This window comes from Pimephales promelas, chromosome 11 (genome assembly GCF_988280905.1).
Source record: "Pimephales promelas chromosome 11, fPimPro1.hap1.1, whole genome shotgun sequence".
In the NCBI taxonomy this organism is placed as follows: domain Eukaryota; kingdom Metazoa; phylum Chordata; class Actinopteri; order Cypriniformes; family Leuciscidae; genus Pimephales; species Pimephales promelas.
This window is the reverse complement of record NC_142779.1, coordinates 26,403,529-26,419,423: the sequence shown is the minus strand read 5'-3', so window position 1 is coordinate 26,419,423 and position 15,895 is coordinate 26,403,529. Positions and strand designations below refer to the sequence as shown.

General features: G+C 37.7%; 2 protein-coding genes across 5 annotated transcripts in view; both read left to right on the top strand.

The window, feature by feature from the left end:
• prkceb (protein kinase C, epsilon b) overlaps window positions 1–5,851 on the top strand; it is a 142,817-nt gene extending 136,966 nt beyond the window's left edge. For all 4 annotated transcript variants that reach the window (XM_089117238.1, XM_089117237.1, XM_089117236.1 and 1 more), the window contains exon 15: window positions 3,325–5,851. In XM_089117238.1, coding sequence (XP_088973364.1) covers window positions 3,325–3,477 — 153 coding nt within the window. In that variant the 3' untranslated portion in view covers window positions 3,478–5,851. The remainder of the gene's footprint in view (window positions 1–3,324) is intronic.
• A 3,785-nt stretch (window positions 5,852–9,636) lies between these two features.
• The window catches only part of epas1b (endothelial PAS domain protein 1b), a 54,841-nt gene continuing 48,582 nt past the window's right edge, over window positions 9,637–15,895 (top strand). Inside the window, exon 1 of the mRNA XM_039657097.2 lies at window positions 9,637–9,677. Coding sequence (XP_039513031.2) covers window positions 9,652–9,677 — 26 coding nt within the window. The 5' untranslated portion in view covers window positions 9,637–9,651. The remainder of the gene's footprint in view (window positions 9,678–15,895) is intronic.

Sequence of the window (15,895 nt, the reverse complement as noted above, 5' to 3'; positions counted from 1 at the left end):
TCATTCCTGTCTGCCCGAATTAACGATGCAAAATGTGAAGCAAAGTGCCAGAGATCAAAATGATCAAATGAGATCAAATCAATATGTTATTTTCAGTCAGACAGGGAAAGGTACATTGTTGATATGAAGTCACAATGAACTCTTAGCTCCTGTATGTTGTGGTGCCTCATTTTTATAGCCCTCACAAATATGTGATGGGCTCCTATTAACTGTCAATTAAAGACATGTTAACTGTTAAATAAAATCTAACATAGTAACTTACACAGTCAACAACTCCAAATTACAGCTTAGCTTACTAACGTTAAGTTACCTCTGGCTGCTGCAAGCTCGCAGAAACTGGCAAATTGGCGTCCATTCCTACGTTCAATGTCGTGGATAAAACCTCCGATACAGGTACTGTATCCCTTAATTAACACAGCCCGGGGGATGTTTCAGTGACTGGCACTTTGCTTCACATTTTGTATCGTTAATTCGGGCAGACAGGAATGATTGGTGGTCCGCATTGCGAGTTTTCATTGCTGGTGCTGCTGCGTCGCATGCATCCTTCCGGGTGAGTGTACCCCTCAGCGGCGTTCCATTTTCAAAATGGCCGCCAAGTGAATAAGGCGAATTGGATGTCTAGATCCATTGGATTGGAAGTGTCATACAACGAATCCATAATCCTTGGTTTAATCCAAGTTTTATATAATAAATACTTAATACCTAAATATACTTACATATGAATATTTATATAGCATGTAATGGAATCACGTGACCCATGCACAAGCTTCTGTGTTTAACCATATGTAATGCATTATATGGATGCATTTGAAATCGAAAAAACTTCCCTACTATATGATATGTGACAAAAGAAGTATGTCCAAATTCACAGTACCTATTGAAGAGTAGAAAAAAACAGACCTTGTAACCTATTGGGTCAGGGTTAGGTGCCAGATCTCCGGCCACTGATCCCTAACCCACCCCTAATCCTATCCATCTTCACCCCCTAATCTCTAACCCACCCCTAATCCTACCCATCTCCACCCCTGATCCCTAGCCCCACCCCTAATCCTACCCATCTCCGCCCCCTGATCCCTAACCCCACCCATAATCCAACCCATCTCTACTTCTTGATCCCTAACCCACCCCTAATCCTAGCCATCTCCACCCCTTGATCCCTAACCCACCCCTAATCCTACCCATCTCCACCCCCTGATCCCTAATCCTTCCCATCTCCGCCCCCTGATCCCTAACCCACCCCTAATCCTATCCATCTCCACCCCTGATCCCTAGCCCCACCCCTAATCCAACCCATCTCCGCCCCCTGATCCCTAACCCACCCCTAATCCTACCCATCTTCACCCCCTAATCTCTAGCCCCACCCCTAATCCTACCCATCTCCACCCCTGATCCCTAGCCCCACCCCTAATCCTACCCATCTCCGCCCCCTGATCCCTAACCTCACCCCTAATCCAACCCATCTCTACCCCTTGATCCCTAACCCACCCCTAATCCTAGCCATCTCCACCCCTTGATCCCTAACCAACCCCTAATCCTACCCATCTTCACCCCCTAATCTCTAGCCCCACCCCTAATCCTACCCATCTCCGCCCCCTGATCCCTAACCCCACCCCTAATCCAACCCATCTCTACCCCTTGATCCCTAACCCACCCCTAATCCTAGCCATCTCCACCCCTTGATCCCTAACCCACCCCTAATCCTACCCATCTACACCCCTTGAGCCCTAGCCCCACCCCTAATCCTACACATCTCCACAACCTGATCCCTAATCCAACCCATCTCCGCCCCCTGATCCCTAACCTACCCCTAATCCTACCCATCTCCACCCGCTGATCCCTAACCCCACCCATAATTCTACCCATCTCCATCCGCTGATCCCTATCCTACCTCTAATCCTACCCATCTCCACTCGCTGATCCCTATCCTACCCATCTCCGCCCCCCTGATCCCTAACCTACCCCTAATCCTATCCATCTCCACCCGCTGATGCCTAATCCTACCCATCTCCGCCCCCTGATCCCTAACCTACCCCTAATCCTACCCATCTCCACCACCTGATCCCTAATCCTACCCATCTCCGCCCCCTGATCCCTAACCTACCCCTAATCCTACCCATTTCCACCCACTGATCCCTAACCTACCCCTAATCCTACCCATCTCCACCCCTTGATCCCTAACCCACGCCTAATCTTACCCATCTCCACCCCTTGATCCCTAACCTCACCCCTAATCCTACCCATCTCCACTCACTGATCCCTAACCCCACCCTTAATCCTACCCATCTCCACCCGCTGATCCATAACCCCACCCCTAATCCTACCCATCTCCACCCCTTGATCCCTAACCTCACCCCTAATCCTACCCATCTCCACCCACTGATCCCTAACCCCACCCCTAATCCTACCCATCTCCACCCCTTGATCCCTAACCCCACCCTTAATCCTACCCATCTCCACCCCTTAGATCTGGATCCAACTCCGCCCCCTGGATCTTGTGTGCTGCAGTGAGGTGTTACTGTACTATATAGAACGTACTTTCTTAGCAGTCGTGAAGTACTTATTTAAAATAAGGACCTATCAAGATGCAGCCTACTGTATATACAGTATGTGTTTATACTGTATGCGAATAGAAGTCTAAATTAAATATTTTCTTATTTTCTATAATCTTTTCACAAGACATGGATTAAACCACTTGATTCTTATGGATTAATGTTTTGGTTAAAAATATCTTAATTTGTGTTTTAAAGATTGTCCAAAGTCTTATGAGTTTGGAATGACATGAATTTAAATTGGTGAGCTACCCTTCTGTTTTAAATGATTTAAAAAAGAAAGCATTTAAAACAAAATGCTCAAAGATATCCATCTAGCATATGTGCAAATAGAGAAACAACTGAAAAACAGCATGGGTGGACAATGACTGCTTATTACATTTTCTCAAAGTTTTCTCTTAAAAAGAAACCTTTAGTTTCAATTGTTTGTTGATGAATGTCCACTTCATTGCTCTTCCTTAAATCCCCATACTGTGTTTTACAGAGTGAGTTTTTCTGATGATTCATTGATTCAAACCATTTTACAAACCATTCTGGACAATTCACTGAAAAGAAAATAACGATAATAGAGTAGAGTAATTCACAGATGATTGATGTCATTGGTTCAGTCGACAGAAATATGAGACATGCATAGTAACTGCTGAAATATTGGCAAGGAAAGTGTTTTTCGGGTCAGTGCTGAAGTCCCCACTGCGTTTGTAGGTGCAAGTGTGTTTTTGTGCGTTATTGTCCTGAAATCTCTCATGAATCACACACTCTTCTTCTCCTTTCACAGAAAACCAAAAGAGACGTCAACAATTTTGACCAGGACTTCACCCGTGAGGAGCCGGTGCTCACCCTGGTAGAAGACGCCATTATCAAGCAAATCAACCAGGACGAGTTCAAAGGCTTCTCTTACTTCGGTGACGAGACTCTGTCTGAAACCTAAAACCTCCATCTCTTGCGCTGTACTTCACATACAAGTGCGCTGCAAACGCTGTGAACGCCCACAAGCTCACTGTAGACCATCATTCACCAAGAATAAGATGCTTTCATTTTAAACAGTTATTAAGGCATTCAAATTTTTCCTGCTGAACCACACAAAAAAAAACACATAGATCCTCACACATGTCCACCAAATGAAACAGAGTAATCTTTATTTCATGTATGTAAAACACACTGAGCTATACTTAGAGGAGCTCGTGTGACATCACTAAAGCAGATGGATTGAGCTCATTCGAATCTTATGGAAAGCCATTTCATGTTTCATTTCTTCTCCCATAATCCAGTGTGTCGGGGTACATTTAGACGAGCACCGTTTGGAAATGCAAAAAAAGACCAAATGTAAAGAATCGGTGTTTGTATTGCAGACGTGATGCTTCTGAACGTGTGAATTGGGAGTTTTAAAGTACTCAGCATTGGGATCTGATCAGACAGAGATGGGGGGACTGGGAAGGTGATGCACAGACTCAGAACTGCCTTTCATTAGACCATCACACCGTTTCCATTTCAAACAGCAGTATTGACATATACTCGTGCCACCAAAACAAGTTGTGTGTATGTGTGTGTGTGCTGGAGGATAATGTTACAAAATGTCCCTCTTTAGTGTGTGTGTTCATTATATTACTGGATTGTTTTGTTGCTAGGATGTGAAACCTGTTGATTTCTCTACAATGCAACGAAGCCCATCATAACGAACGGGTCAGGACAGTAGCCAATCATGTCGCTCCAGTCTACAATACATACATGTCCTGAGTACCCTAATTGTTAGCCTGTGAACTTTGAAAATAGACTAATCATCTACTGCATGGTTATGCCTATGATATTCTCATGTATTATTAGAATATGAGAAACAGTTATGTGCAATATTCTGTGTGTGTGTGTGTGCGTGCGTGCCCCCCCTCTCCATTTCACCTTCTGATTCAATGCCTCTGATTTCCACTGTTTCTTTTAGGCGGTTTGTTTTGTTTGCTGATTGTTAGGTTGCCAGGTCATGTGATTTCCAGCACAGGTCCTTTAGTTCAGCTGCTACAGCCTCTGTCTTTCATGTACTTTAGTTTAACAAGAGACCAAATATTAAGATCCTGTGGCAAAAAAAAGTTAAATGCATACAAATGATCTTCCATTCTAAACATCGCACAACTTTCTCACCTGTGATGCAAAATTTAAGTTTTTTTTTTTTTAAAGAAAATCCAATCAGTTCATTATAATAAACAGAATAAATAATGACCACATTTATAATAAATGCAACATCTTAAACATTTCATTGCAAGTTTATGTATGTTTTTGTTTTAGATATTTTTTAAAGTCACCATGAAATCAAAATTGACAATTCTTATTTTGTATGGAATTTAACAGAATATTATTTATTATAAATTATTTATCTACACACATCATTATTTTAAAAGTCATGTTCCCTCATAAACTTGAATCAAAAGAACTTCCCCTCCCTCTTGCAGACATCTCTTCTCTGATGACATGTTTACTGGCATGAGGGCGGGACATTGAGCCGGTCCTGGTCTTAATGAGCACCATTTATCTGTAATTTGAAGTAATACAAAAAAAAAAAAAAACTTGCCCTATAAGTCTCTTTAACCCCTTGCATCCAAACACCTTCATTTTACTGTGAACACACTTTTCACAGTCCAATCAATTCCTGTTGCATAATATTTATTTAATTTTTATTTCATGTCCTTTACATTTATTCTCATATATAAGATCACCAAAAAGAAAAAAAAAGGCTTATGACCAGTGTTTTATGTTGACTTTGAGGCTTTTTTTTTTTAGTTTTCACTTGCTTGGTTATTTTCTCTGAACTGGCATCTAAAGGCCTCGACGGAGCAAAACTCACGGAAACTCACACCACAGCACCTGCCAAATACCTGTGCCCTGATGAGCATTTTGGACTTCATGAGTGACATGTTTATTTTTTTCTTTTTACTGTTGAAATGACTATAGGAAACACATTGACATGTTCAAGCAAACTAGATGAAAAAGTACCTCTTTGGTTAAACGTGAATCTGTGTATCACATAGGAATACATATTTGTATATACAGAGGTACAGTGCATTTTAATATAAGTTATACAAGTGTATTATGTCACTGTAAGTATCATAAATGTGTATGTATTTCTTTTTTTGTATTGTATTTTGCAGCTTCATATGTACAGTATGTCATAAGACGTGTTTTTTTTTTTTTTTTAGGTTTTTTTTACATCTTTACCATTAGTCACTGTCATGTCGTTATTTGCATTTTACTATGTGCCAAATGTACTGTTCTCAAAGGATGTGAATGTCCATTGTTTGGTTTGTAACCTAATAAATAAGATGTCATAAATTAACCAAACTGTTTGAAGTGTAAATTAGTCTCCAAATGCATGCTGTAGCTGTTTTGTGCATATTTTTTACAGAGAACACAATGGCTGATTGTCATAGTTAGATGGTAATTTTAGGGCATTATTAATTTAATCATTGTGATGACTAATGGGAATCATCTAAAAGAGAGAGAATTTAATCATTGAAATAAATTAATTAATTAATTAAAGAACTGTAGAGGGAATTGTTGGAAGAATAAACAGTTAAGGATGGGAAAAATGAGAGGGTGACCCAGAGAATTTTGGTCAAAAATAAGGGTCATCATGACCAAAACAACGAATGAAGGATCTGTCCTGTCATATGTGACCTTCTATTCAAAATAGAGGCTATAAATGTCCGAGGACATGAGGAAATACATATGCTTGTCATGTCAGGAATGCTCAAAACTCAGAACTGCTCTCTGTGCAACAGTGCAAAAGTTAAAGTTGTATTGTGCTGTATTTTGAGAATAAATGAATAAATGACAGTAGGTCATTAAGCACAGACTATATATATGTCTGTGCTTAATGACCTACAGTCATTTATTTACTACTGTCAACTATAAATACACTCACCTAAAGGATTATTAGGAACACCATACTAATACGAACTGCCTTAATTCTACGTGGCATTGATTCAACAAGGTGCTGAAAGCATTCTTTAGAAATGTTGGCCCATATTAATAGGATAGCATCTTGCAGTTGATGGAGATTTGTGGGGTGCACACTCAGGGCACGAAACTCCCGTTCCACCACATCCCAAAGATGCTCTATTGGGTTGAGATCTGGTGACTGTGGGGGCCATTTTAGTACAGTGAACTCATTGTCATGTTCAAGAAACCAATTTGAAATGATTCGAGCTTTGTGACATGGTGCATTATCCTGCTGGAAGTAGCCATCAGAGGATGGTTACATGGTGGCCAAGGGATGGACATGGTCAGAAACAATGTTCAGGTAGGCCGTGACATTTAAACGATGCCCAATTGGCACTGAGAGGACTAAAGTGTGCCAAGAAAACATCCCCCACACCATTACACCACCACCACCAGCCTGCACAGTGGTAACAATGATAGATCCATGTTCTCATTCAGTTTACGCCAAATTCTGATTCTACCATCTGAATGTCACAACAGAAATCGAGACTGACCAGGCAACATTTTTCCAGTCTTGCAAATTGAGCTAGTCTTGAGCTCTTGCAAATTGTAGCCTCTTTTTCCTATTTGTAGTGGAGATGAGTGGTACCCGGTGGGGTCTTCAGCTGTTGTAGCCCATCCGCCTCAAGGTTGTGCGTGATATGGCAGCACACAAATGCTTTGCTGCATACCTCGGTTCTAACGATTGATTATTTCAGTCAAAGTTGCTCTTCTATCAGCTTGAATCAGTCGGCCCAGTCTCCTCTGACCTCTAGCATCAACAAGGCATTTTCGCCCACAGGACTGCCGCATACTGGATGTTTTTCCCTTTTCACTCAATTCTTTGTAAACCCTAGAAATGGTTGTGCATGAAAATCCAGTAACTGAGCAGATTGTGAAATACTCAGACCGGCCCGTCTGGCACCAACAACCATGCCACGCTCAAAATGCTTAAATCACCTTTCTTTCCCATTCTAACATTCAGTTTGGAGTTCAGGAGATTGTCTTGACCAGAACCACACCCCTAAATGCATTGAAGCAACTGCCATGTGATTGGATTGATTAAATAATTGCATTAAAGAGAAATAGAACAGGTGTTCCTAATAACCCTTTACACTGTAAAAAAATATTGTTGGTTTAACTTAAAAAAGTAAGTAACCTGGTTGCCTTAAAATTTTAAGTTAATTTAACTGGAAAAAGTGAGTTAATACAATGAAGTAGATTAATTTAATCATCAGAAACTCAAAATAATAAGTTATCTCAACTAAATAAATTATTTAAGTTGATTTGACGAAAGAAAAAATGTTGTGATAACAAATCTTGAAAATATTTTTTTTTACAGTGTAGGTGAGTGTATGCAGTGTATATATATATATATATATATATATATATATATATATATATATATATGAAGAGTTCAGATGCAAAAGCCTCTAAATGCCATTTGAAATTTTCTTCTTTAATGATGATTTTTATCAAACTTGTATATCTAAGTTCAGTAATTTCACTTAAATGGCAATGATAATTACCTATTAATTGTTATTTATTTATAAGTGAAATTACTGAACTTAAATATACAAGTTTGATAAAAAATCATCATTAAAGAAGAAAATTTCAAATGGCATTTAGAGGCTTTTTCATCTGAACTCTTCATATATATATATATATATATATATGAGAGCAGATTGAAAAAAAAATACATTTACAGATATCAGTCATTTCAAAATTTAGTTATTTTCAAATTGTTTTAATAACTTCCTCTGATACAGAAAACCCATTGGACAGATATTCTAGCTGCATATGTTGCATCAAAACATAGGCAAGGATATTCCACAAAACTTTTCCAAAAAAAAAAGTGATTCTGTTACTATTAAGGGTCAAAACACGGAAAAATACAATAATCCAAATCCAGGAGTGATGCTAGTCTGTCCACCATTCACCCCAAACACAATAAACATTTCATGGAGGACTGTGATAAACACTAGCTATAAATTTTGTTTCTTAGAAAAGTCCTGCATACAACACGCCGATAACAATTTAGTTAAAAGCTAGCAATGTCAGATGAATGTAATAGTTTGAATGATAGTAAATGAAGATTCAAAACAAAGCTATACGGAGCTTTCAGACTCAAACCACTCAGCAGCCAGGCAGACAGGAGCCATCTATATATTCACTTTAATATATTATGTTTTATTAGACAGGTAAGCCACTGTTTGGATACCTTAATCAACAGAAAATTAATTGTTATTATTGCTCAACATGGCTATAGTATCTTAATTTACCAGTTCAGAGACAACACTATTTTGTCAAGTGGGTTAGGGTTAGAACATTAATAGCATTTTCTCCACCATGCAATATATTTTAAAATTAACTGCATGCCAGCATCACAAGCTATTAAAATTATATTCTAATACCGATCTAGGCTATAGCTTAGGCTATAGGCCTACTGCAGGGTGCAACAAGTGTCATACCATCCACCGAAGTAACATTATAACAAAACTTTCAACACACTCAAATGTATTTTTAGCTGGTCATTCCTTGTCAACTCAAATTTTTGATTTTGTTTATATTTTTTTTTCGGAAGAAAGGCAAAATATTAACTGTCACAGATTTTCTGAGTAATTCACTATTTTGATGGGGTCAAAATGACAATTATCACATTAGATTTGGAGCCCAATTACATGGGGGTAAAAGAAAGACGGCAGCATCATTGATTTATTTGTACAAACAGATTAGTTGGTCTCGGAGAAAGTAGACCTTCAGGAACACACGCAGGAGTCTTGTCAGCCCTGACTGTGGGCGGTTCCCAATGGCGGCTCCAGCCAATCAGAGAGCTCCAATTGATTGCTCAGCTGTCAAGCACTCTTCAGTGAGGCGCTGCGTTCTGGGAACTTCACCGACCTGAAAACAAGCGAGAAACTCCCTCACCGCGCTTGGATTTTTACAAAAGTGGGAGACTGTACGATCCTTGGCAGTGTTCTGAGACTGTACAGTCACTTTTGGCCTGCTGGTGGACTTAACTGCATTCTCACATTCAGTTTTCTTGTTATTTAACGCGAGTGTTTTGGAGCGTTTTCTGTTTGCACAGAGATCAGATCTGACTGCTGTCGAACTGCGGGAATAACGAAGGGACCGAGAGATGACAGCTGAGAAAGAGAAGAAGAGGTAAGTTAAGCGGGCTGTGAGTGAGTAATATTGTATGCGACTCTGTTGTAGCTAACGTTAGACGCACTCTGTTGCGTACAAACTGTTGCGCAAAGTTCAGGTTTATGAAGCGGCAGCAGCAACAAGTGAATCTCTGTATGAGACTCAAACGCGCTGCCGACGCTTAAAGCCAGATGCTTCATTGAGACTTTAACTGCTTAATTCACTCTTCACACGTCATAAGAGAAAGAAAGAAAGAAAGAAAGAAAGAAAGAAAGAAAGAAAGAATTTGCAATGTGCATAGGTAAACTCACTGTACCTAGATATTTGTATTAGCTTAAACGCATTTTAAAGATGTCATCTTAATCTATTTATTTTTATTTTTCCTTTTTTTTAAATAAAATATAATTCTGTACACAGTAAAAACACTTTGTCAAACACCCTGTTATCTTCTGTCAAATCAAATTATATGGTTCAGAGACCATGTTTTCAGTTTCTGTTGTATCAACAGTTTTTTTTATTTAAATGAACTTAAAATGTTAAGGCAACCAGCTACTTACTTTAAGTTAAACCAACATTTTTTTTACATTGCAGAAAATATTATGTATTCTCTTGTGTGTCGAAGCTTTTATTATTATTTAAAATTTATACTAGAGATGCCTAAAATTATAAATGGTAGTAGCCTACATTGTAAAAAAAAAAACAATTTTACTTTGCTTTCATTACAGTTGATACAATTCTTACACATTTGTCTAATTTGTACTTCGGTAATTCAATTCAGAATGGTTGAAACTGCGTTTTGTGACTTTGGCACCACTTTGATTTCACTTGACCGTTAAAGGCAGCACTTACACTTTTACCTATTGAAATCTATTCCAGTGAACAGGTTATTAGTGAAGCACATTAGCATAGCATATTAATATGAAATGATCTTTACACAGCCTGGAAATCTCTGGTAACTTGAAGTCATGTGTATCTTTGAAGATTGAAGACCATCAGAGTGCCAACAGTCCCATTAATGAGAGAAAAATGGAGAATGAGTTTGTGCATGTGTCACGCTCTGAGAGCGCCTTGAAGTCTGCCTTATCCTCGTGACGTTTATTCCCTAACAAGCTTTCTGCCTCTTATCTGATGAATCAGGGTGGCAGAACATAACCAAACATCGCTACCAAACTCAAATGAACAGAATTTATCTATTTACAGGACTGGTTTAAAAGGGGTGCAAACACTTTAACCTAAAGACACAAGACTGTTATCCTGCCTGTGGCTGAAGGGAATGTGTTATGTGTGTGTGTAGGTTTTTTTTGTATATACTGAACCCATAGGTTTTGATAGATTACTTGAGAGAGATTTGCTCAACCCTCCAAGTTTTATATATATTTTGACATGTTTGTATTCATGCATGTTTTGTAAGATAGAGAGCTTCAGTGGCTTGTAGTGATGCACCCAAATGCATTTTTTTTTTCAAAACAAATTTAATTTGGTAAAAAAAAAAAAAAATTCTGTTGCCAAAATTTCAGTGTCACTCACTATTATGTTTGATCATCAGAACTGCAACTATGCACTGTTTGCAATGACATGAATGAGCAAGCCTCTAGTTATGGTAATCATCAAAGCTCTGACTGAACATTAACTATTTGTGTTCTCATCAATACAACTGGATTGATTGCCTGAATTGGTCAGTTTGGACACTTTTTACTCACCATTTGCTGTAAGTCTAATTTGTTGATTATTTGTTCTTGTAGTTCTCCGTTACGTCACCCTGAATCATGGGGCTTTGTCTGTGGTTCATTCTGTCACTGAGTGGCTCATTTATGAAGAGAAAGGCCGTTCTTTGTGGTGCTCTATTCACACCCTCAGGCCAAAAGCTGGACATCAGCCTGTTTGTAACTTTCAGAGCTTTGTCCTGAACACAACCGCTTTACCTGAACCTAGTTGCCTTATTCTGTTTTTAAAATTCACGTTTTACCAAGGAAGGAAGTAAAAGGGAGTTGATATTAATATTTAAGTGATATTTAATAATTAGTATTTAATGTGTGTTGTGCACAACCTGGGCTTGAAAAATCTGCCTGTGGTGCCCAATGGTTTTGCACAATGAAATTACATTGCTTTTGCATTTTTCTCACCACTTTCAAGTGTATTGTACAGTGCGCTGTGCTGCCTTCATTTTGACCTGAAACAGAATAATGTGAATGTGCCAATAATGTTTTATTCTGAATATTTTTTTATTCTGTGCCAATGCACTTAACTTTATGCTAAAAAGGCTTCTATATAAAGAGAAATATCTTAAACAATTGCATAATACTTTCCTTTCTAATGGGTTATTTTAATGTGTGTTTATGAGCGGTTTAGTTCATAATATTAAATTAAAATAAATTTAAAACAAAATTAATTTAAACTATACATCCATAAAATAATCCCATTATTTTTGTTTTATATATATTGTTTATTTGATTTTATTAATACTTTAGATAATGAATAACCCTATAATTAATGTCGGAATAATTAACTAACCATAGCGTAGCGACCGTATCAAACATGGCAGTGTTAATAAAACCGTCCATAAAAGTTTTACCACAATCATTAAATAAATTAAGTAAAAAAAAAAATAAAAAACACACTTCAGTCTCTATTTTTGTAATATTCCCGGGAGTCGGAGCTTCCATTATTGGGGAACATAAACAACGAGCATTAACAAATAAATCGACTAATTTCGATAGGCTACATCTTTCCAGCCCTAAAAGAGGTTCTGAGCAAGTTTACTGTCAGAAAGCCAAACATCTGAAGCTGGTCATGTAATGCAAATATCAATGTATTAGGTAAAAAAAAAAAAAATAATAATAATGTGTAAGTTTGCAAAAGAGTTGGTCCTCATGCCCCATGTCTAGTATGAGGGGTCTCAAAGCATTTCACAAGCTTGTATGGGACATTTTTAAATGAGTCCGACCATATTATTGGTCCTTTGTTAATCCCATTATGCTTGCAATTCCTCATATAATTTGGTCATTACAGGTTAGCATAACTGCTTACAAATAGGCACTTGCTATTCTTCATGCTGTCACCTTATCAAGCACAACTTATAGGTCACAACATACTCAAATGTTTGGGGCTAGTAAGTTTTTTAAAAAGTCTCTTGTGCTCATCAAGCCTGCAATTAAGCCTATTTGATTAAAAAATACAGTACAACAATAATATTGGGAAATAATTTAAATTAACTGTTTTCTATGTAATTAGATTTTAAAATGTAATTTATACCTGTAAGGAAAAGCTAAATTTTTAATTGGGCTACTCCAGTCTTCAGCGTCACATGATTCTTTAGTAATCACTCTAATATGCTGATTTGCTGTTTAAAAACATTTATCAATGTTGGGAAAAAAAAAATGTTGAAAAAGTGATACATTTTCATTCAGGAAACCTAGATGAAAAGAAAGTTCTTAAGAACATAATTTATTTGAAATTAAATTTTAAAAAATCTTTGTAAAAAGTCTGTACTGTCACCTATGATTCTCTTAATGCATCCTTGTTGAATAAAAGTATTAATTTCTTAAAAAATATAAAAGAATGTTATTAAAAGTTGAGCCCCAGTACTCAATTTTATGAAGCGCTTTGTTTGCGCAAAAAAACAACAAAATTTGACACTTTACAAAATTATAATTACCAACGTGCATTCATGCAACATCTGCCTTTGCGTCAACACCACACATTCGTTGTGACGCTCTCGTGAACGTGAGTAATTAATGACAGAATTAACAGTTTGGGTGAACAGTCCCTTTAAGTTCTTGAACACATTTTTATCTTGCCATTATATCCAACAGTATTTAAAGGTGTAATACCTATGATTTTTGCATTAAAATATCGCAAAATCACAAGGCCAGTGTTATATATTTAGTTAAGATGATAATTTACAATATTCAAAATGTTTCAAACAAGGTTTAAATTGCGAGAAAATTGAGATTTTAACCAAAGAAACGGGGCGTGTGAGCAGGGGTGAGCTGGGAGTCGGCAGTCAATCGCGTCATTACCTCGGTTTCCGCTCGTACAGCGTGTAGTCCTGGACAAATGCGGAAGTTGTAGTTGTGCGTTAGCGTCTGTCAAGCAACGAACGCCAGCTTGTTTTGTGCATTTGTTATGGAATGGAGCACAATTATTCTTTAGCGATTGCACCTGGTTCTGTCTACAAAGACAAGTCTCATAAACGCAAACGTCAATGAACGGGTCAACCAAATGACCCAAGAAGAATTTGGGACAAGAGAAATAAAACCAGCTCAACATCGGTGTGGCATTTCCTAAATGGAGAGAACTTCGTAAAAAAAACTCTAACTAGAACGCCGATCTTGCATGTGTTTTACTTGACAGGTGAGTAACACCGCGTTCTGTATTCAAATTTCATGTCAGTAAACCATGCTAAACAATTAGTATTATTGTTAGAATGTCTTGTTGTCTACAGTGTTGTGCAAGTTACTTCCAAACTGTAATACATTAGGTATTTCTTGTTACTGTTATTTAAAAGTAATTCATTACCTTACAATATTACTGTCCCAGATTTGTAATGCGTTACATTACTCATATATTACTTTTGAGTTACTTTCACCAAAATAACTAAGTAGAACTTAACTTTTGGGCTGTAACGATATGCAATATGAAACCGAAATCGCGATTCGCCACACGACTCAGATCCACGAACCTACAGAATCGCGACAAACCTCTTCCAACTCCAGCGTTATTCTCCTTACCGTCCAGATCCAATGCTGCCTTATCTTTAAATTAGGCTATTAGTATTATTTGAAGTTAACATTATAAAATACGTAGACCTACACCACAAAACTAGTTGAGGATAAATTATTTAAAATTGGGGAAGTCCAGCATTATGGACATGACATTTGCAGTCAAAACTTGAAATAAAAATTCTCAGAAAATACATGTATTGAAACGTATATAGGCTACTTCCTTAAAGGACTCCAGACATTAGACAAATATCAGTCTATGTTTTATTTTTAATATTAGGGAAAAGACACACATTCATGCGTGACAAAAAAATAGAAGGCAGAATACATTTTTTGTAATTCTGTTAATTACACTGCGCAAATCGGATGAGGAAGGGTTGGCTCTCCAGTCTCCATAGAACTTAAAATATTCATTTTATTTTAGTTTTCGTGTTAGCATTTATGAGGAAAAACAATGTTACAGACGCGACCGCTCTGAACTGGCACTAAAAGACTGCTTTAAAACTTTCACATAGTCTGTTGCCTTTAAGAAGTAAAAGCAGACAATACACTGTAATACAACTGTAATACAAGCCTGCCTGAACATGTAACGAGTAAAATATTACTGAAAATTGATTAGTAATGCCTTACACTACTGCGTTACAGCAAAAAGTAATATGTTACTGTAATGTATTACTTTTGTAATGCGTTACTCCCAACACTGGTTGTCTATGCATATGATGTGACAAATCGTAAGGTCATATTCACCGCGAATACTTCTCGGAAAGTGAACTGTTGGCTGTATCTTAGAAAACTACGTTTATCTGAAAAGTGTTTCAACCGTCCCGGCTCTCCCCTAACATCTGTGATAACTAATTTACTTTTAAACCTTATTTTCTTGCGGTTATTTCAGTTTAATGAAAAACAAGCATGTCATTAAACGCAACAGTTATGGAAATTGAATTTCACCTCATCCATGACAACTAATTTTCGATTCCCGTCTGACTGATTTATACTGTCTGTGATTTATCCACGGTGGAGTTGAAAACAACAGTTCCCATCATTCCGCGTTCCTTCACGGCGTCATCAAGCAAAGCTGTTGTTGTTGTTTTGAATGTAGCGCCCTCTAGCAGCATAAAATCTTTGGTATTGTAGCTTTAAAATATCAACAAGTCGATAGGATAGTTTTTCTGAAAATCAAACTCTGAAGCCCTTTTGGGTCATTTATATTGACACATTATTCAATTATCATCAAGCGACTGCACGACTTAGCGCATGCTTTCTGTATTTTCCACTTTGTTAGGTGTTATCAGCAACAGGCATTTGAGGATGGACTGATGTGGGCATTTAAGACCTTTTTGTTTTTATTGGAGAATTGAAGATATGAGACTTTTGGTAGAGAAACTCAAAGATCCTCCCAGCTGTAGGACAGTTTATTGTGACAGGATCTCTAGAGAAGGCCTGAAGGAGACTTCACAGTCCCCACCCTCCGCTAACTGCAGGGGTGCGAGGCACTGCTTTCAGTCTGGGAGCTTA